Source organism: Adiantum capillus-veneris, chromosome 19, assembly GCF_014529385.1.
Source record: "Adiantum capillus-veneris isolate H3 chromosome 19, ASM1452938v2, whole genome shotgun sequence".
Classification (NCBI taxonomy): domain Eukaryota; kingdom Viridiplantae; phylum Streptophyta; class Polypodiopsida; order Polypodiales; family Pteridaceae; genus Adiantum; species Adiantum capillus-veneris.
In genome coordinates this window covers 153,334,847-153,340,064 of record NC_140949.1, presented here as the reverse complement: position 1 = coordinate 153,340,064, position 5,218 = coordinate 153,334,847, and the positions used below count along the sequence as shown (strand labels likewise).

Genomic DNA, 5,218 nt, shown 5'->3' with positions numbered 1-5,218 from the left:
CGAGATGTTGCTATTACGTTTGATTGTGTTTCTATTCGTAGTGCCCTTGGCCACTAGCTTGTAGCCTATTTTGAACAATGGATTTTCATTATAAATTTTTATAGTAGTCAAACTATGGAGGCCACCATTTGGATACCCTGGCCTGTTGAGATAACAATTTTGGAGTATGGGTCGAGAGTGTCTTTAGAGTGAGGATGTCCACAACATTATAGTAAGCCACCATGATAAAGTCTAGCAAAGAGGTGTTATCCTCATCAATCTTACCACAGCTACTAGCAATCTTTCTTTGCTAATTGGTGGGCATTGATCGGGACAAACTCTCAAGCATGTGTGAGCCCCTTTTGTGTCTCTGTTAAGAGAGATTCTCGCAAATAGACTATATGAGTCTACGGAATGATACTCGTGTGGCAAGTTTTCAATAGGAAATTTTGCTTTCAATCAAAGAGTTAAGCACCATATGATGAAAAGTTAATCTCTTTCTGGAACAATAGCTTTCACCTACACTAGCCTTTGAGGATTGCCTGCCTCGCCAACTTCCACTGGGGTGAGGAGAGAGACTTAAACACACTTTTTTCCAAAGGATTCAAATTAAAGAATATAACCAAGAATTTCCAATTACCTTAATTCGAACCCATGACTTGGACTTGCTAACCTGTAGAGTATGGAGTGAAGACATAGTATAGTGTTTTTCCAAAATGTGTGAGTGGTGGGACGTAGTGTCGAGGTCGATCCATGGTTGTCATTGGAGGGCAATGTTTGAAGGAATGGATGGAAGGAATCTAGTTGCATTAATAAGTAAGAAGTTGGAATGAATCCAAGAACAAGAACAGAGTAGCAAGCGTGGGCTAAGAACATAAATGAAGGTATATTTTCAATAATGAGCTGTCGAGGGAGTGTGGGGAAAATTGACAAGAAACTTGCCAAAGAATGACACGACAAAAGAGTTGCCCCCTTTCTCCTTCAAAATGGGCGACGGGCGTCTGGGTCATGCGGGGGTTTGAACTTTTGCAAGTTGCCACATTTAGAGAGCGAGAGAGAGAGAGGTCTGTGTGTACCATAACGAGAGAGAGAGAGAGAGAGAGAGAGGATAACCCAATTGAGAGAGAGAGTGTGTCTGTATGTATAGAACAACTTCAACTCATATTGGGGGAAAGAGAGAGAGAGAGAGAGAGAGAGAGAGAGAGAGTGTATCATTGGAAGAAAAGAGAGAGTGTGTGTATAACAAGATCCCCTAAATTTGAAGAGAGAGAGAGAGTGTGTGTGTGTGAAATAGGTTGAAGCTCACTTGACTAGAAGTCTTACATGGGAGTATATGCTTTGCCAATATATAATAATATAATAAGAGTATAGAAGAGAAGCAAAAGGGCTTTTTGCAGGTCTGTGAAGGGTATAATATCTAAACATGGAGAGGAGAATCCTCTGTTTTATTCTCTACTACTCTACTACTATGCAGCAGCTGCTTGTACCCTTTCTCTTCTCCTCTGATCCCCTCCTCTCTGCCATTTAAACTCCATGCTACTCTCTCTCTCTCCCTCTCTTTCTCTCAATCACACACCCACAAGTTCCATGTTGATACCTCTCTCTCTCTCTCTCTCTCTCTCTCTCTCTCTCTCTCACACACACACACACACACACACAATCCATATTGAGGGATCCTGACTATTCTCTCTCAGATATGTAATGATTTTGGTCCCCTCACAACCCTGATGATTTATGATATCCTCCCCCCAAGGTATATTTTTGCACCTCATTCTTTGTCTCTTTCAATGCCTACTTGCACTTTGCAGTTCCAAGTATGATTTCTGAGTAGAAGTAATAATGGCAGGTACAAAAGAAGGGAGATTATTGCTTTGCTCTATAATCCAAAATAGTGAGCTTTCCTCAATTGATTATAGATCCAATCCAGCAAGAGAGTACTAATTATATACTTGATATACATGCAATCCTCTGAAGATGAGATTTGATCACTTTGGGTTTGCATCCTCTGTGAGTCTCATGGAGATGCCATACTCTAACATGTGCAACCCAGATCCTCATCCGAACGTCACGGGTTGCCCTGATACCCCACCGCATGACTTCGATGTTTACACATCTGAGAGTAGCCCTCTAGCTGTTGGGGCTGAGTATATTGGCCATGGAAACTTGATCAGTACATCAGTAGACGTTCTTCAACATGACTCCATGCTCATCGACATGGACCAACGCACAGCTAGTGCTGCCGCTGCATCATTTCAAGCTGCATCAAGTGCAGGAAAGAGATGCTTGGAAATACCAGTACTTGGCTTTGTCGACAGTTGCGTGCCAGAATCGTCTGCTGCATCAGGTATGTGTCAAATTAAACACAATTTTGCCGGTTTCTTCTTGTCATATGATTGGTTGTTGTGAAAAGATTAGGTTTACATTGCATATCCTCATATTCATTCAACTGCCATAGCACAGAAACACAAACACATATATCTAGAGAGTCTGTGGAATTAAGCTCTGCTTGAGGAGATAATATATATGTGCCCATCTAATCTAATTAATATTATATATCATAATTCTTGTTGATTTATGCTTTAACTATTGTGAAGGAATTATTATAAGTTGCCTTAAGATCATCACTTATTAAGTCTAAATTGTTGATTTTGCCATAATATCATCAAGATTACCGAAGACCTTTATAATTGGTACATGCAGGGATGTGGTCGAATTGCACACAAGTACCACCGCTGACAATCATGGCAGGATCACCATCGACTCTGAGGCAACCGCAACAACGTCAGCACGGCCACCTGCACACAAGTAGTAGTGATGAATTAAGAACAACTAGCAATATGATCAGCTCATGTGGGTCAGCAATATCATTAATGGTGAAGTCAGTAGGTGGAATCCTGGGGGTATCTCATGATGCAGGTTGCCTGGAGCAACTCCTTGTGCATTGCATGACCGCAATCGAGAACAACGATGTCACCTTGGCACAGCAGCTGATGTGGGTGCTCAACAATGCCGTCTCCACCGACGGAGACCCAAACCAAAGAGTAGCTGCCTACTTCTTAAGAGCTCTCATCTCCAGAGCTAGACTCATGATTTCCCCTGCTTATGCTGCCTTACCTCCCCACTTGCAAGCTAGGGATACCCTCATCAACAGCGCGCCCACTAGATTCCTGAGTGCCATCGAGCTTGCCGGATTCGTTGACCTCACTCCTTGGCATCGATTTGGGTTCTCGGCCTCTAATGGGGCCATCTTGGAAGCTCTTCAAGGCAGGCACTCTATTCATATTGTGGACTTCAGCATCACCCACTGCATGCAGTGGCCTACTCTCATTGAAGCTCTTTCGAAGCGTGCTCATGGTCCTCCACGAGTGCGACTCACCATACACAGCGCTCGTCCTCATGTGCCCCCTCTGCTAAACATGAGCTTTGAAGAAGTGGGCATGAAGCTGACAGCCTTTGCCAAGTCGAAGAAGGTGCCATTTCAGTTCAATGTGCTGCCTCAGAAGATTTCTGAGCTGACCCCATCATGCATTGAGGTGCAAGAGGGGGAGATGTTGGTGATAAATTGCCAGATGAGGGCACGATATATAAGCGATGAACCGTCGACAGGGGACCTCAAGCCGGCGGGACGTGTGGGCGGCGGTGCCGGTGTAGCGGGCAGCGGCAGCAGTAGTACAAGAGTGCAATTCATGAGGTGGATAAGGGCGGTGAGACCGGACCTTGTGACATTTGTGGATGAGGATGCAGATATGGGAAGCAAGGATGCAGTGATAAGGTTGAAGGCAGCATTCAACTATCTATGGATCCCGTACGACGCAATGGACACCTTCTTACCAAGGGAGAGCAAGCAGAGGATGCAATATGAGGGGGACATAGGGAGCAAGATAGAGAACATAGTGGCATGTGAGGGGGAGGAGAGGGTGGAGAGGCTAGAGAGCAAGGAGAGGTGGATGCAGAGGCTTACAACTACCTCCAATTTGCAGAGTATCCAATTTAGTGAGGCTGTGGTGGCTGAGGTGAAGGCCATGCTGGAAGAGCATGCTGCAGGCTGGAGCCTGAAGAAGGATACAGGTGACTCTCTTCTTCTCACTTGGAAAGGCCACAATGTCGTCTTTGCCATTGCTTGTGTCCCCATTATTAGCATGCACTGCACCACCTCCTCCTCTCAATCTTGACCCCCTCTCACTCACCCACCCAACTCCCTACATTTACATAAATTTGTTTGATTAATTAGCTTTCTTTGATTTAAATCAAAGGCCATATTGCTTTACAAAGTGGCTCCAAATTTCTCCTTTTGCTAATATATTATCATGGAAATTGTATCATGTCCAAATCAACTTTGTAATTTGCAATTGAACTCTAATCTTGTCCATTTTCACTCATATGATCATCTCTTGACCAATGAACTTGTTGGAATGAAATTAACTTTGTAATTACACATAGATGTCACTACTACTTAGGATCGGTACACCTTTCTTAGAGACTCGATTGACATTTTTTCATATAAAAGAGTGGAAATTATATTAAAAAGTAGAGTAAGATATTCCTCATAAGTTAGGGAGATGAGTATTCCCTAAAATCCTCATAGATTAAAAACAGAGAAAGGAACAATACAAACCCTATCTGACAATCGTCTTTGGAGTGTATGTTTGGAGTCTTCAATAATTGGCACTCTATTGGCAAAGTATTGATTGGCTAGCTTATCCTTCCATTCTTGCCACCTTGGAGTCCTTTGTATATTGATGAGACTCTCTTCAAGAGTTTCCTTGATCAGCTTTGGCACCACCGGAGAAACACTAGGACATTAGGGCGAAAACGGGCAAAAAAGGATTGTGTAAGAAAGTGGTTAAGTTGTTAATTTTGACGATCAAAATGGCTCCAAATATAACTGTTGAGATTAGAGTGCGAAGTATTTTTTTGTATCCTTCTTGCTCACAACTGCTAATCAGTCTTACTTAGAGTTTCATCACTTCGTTTCTATCATTCTTCAAAGTTAAAGCCCTTTCTCTCATTCAATAATGCTTCAAATAATTCCTCTAGTAATAAATTTCATATGAATATCAAGCATAATCAAGAGTATGCAGCTACAAGAGGTGTAAACCAAAAGTCTCTCAGAGATGCAGACAAAGCAAATAAACTCCGGAATGAAGAAAAGAAACATATTGATCTATGAATAGAAGGAAGCATTTACCCATGCGACCCACTAACTAAAAGGTATCCACCATTTCATTATGCTCATGAT

General features: G+C 42.6%; 1 protein-coding gene across 1 annotated transcript; it reads left to right on the top strand.

The window, feature by feature from the left end:
• Positions 1-1,132: 1,132 nt before the first annotated feature.
• LOC147435104 (GRAS family transcription factor) lies at positions 1,133-4,352 on the top strand. Its single transcript, XM_086490095.1, has 4 exons — positions 1,133-1,732; positions 1,826-1,870; positions 1,992-2,323; positions 2,680-4,352. Exons 1-4 carry the CDS (start codon positions 1,707-1,709, stop codon positions 4,149-4,151), a joined length of 1,875 nt encoding a protein of 624 aa, XP_086346221.1. The 5' UTR covers positions 1,133-1,706; the 3' UTR covers positions 4,152-4,352.
• Positions 4,353-5,218: the final 866 nt, after the last annotated feature.

Bases quoted from the DNA above. Each gene is read 5' to 3' on its own strand.
- LOC147435104 (XM_086490095.1), top strand. From the start codon at position 1,707: ATGATTTATGATATCCTCCCCCCAAG. The intron at 1,871-1,991 runs GTGAGCTTTCCT...ATCCTCTGTGAG, and splicing joins TTGCTCTATAATCCAAAATA to TCTCATGGAGATGCCATACT. The intron at 2,324-2,679 runs GTATGTGTCAAA...TGGTACATGCAG, and splicing joins AGAATCGTCTGCTGCATCAG to GGATGTGGTCGAATTGCACA.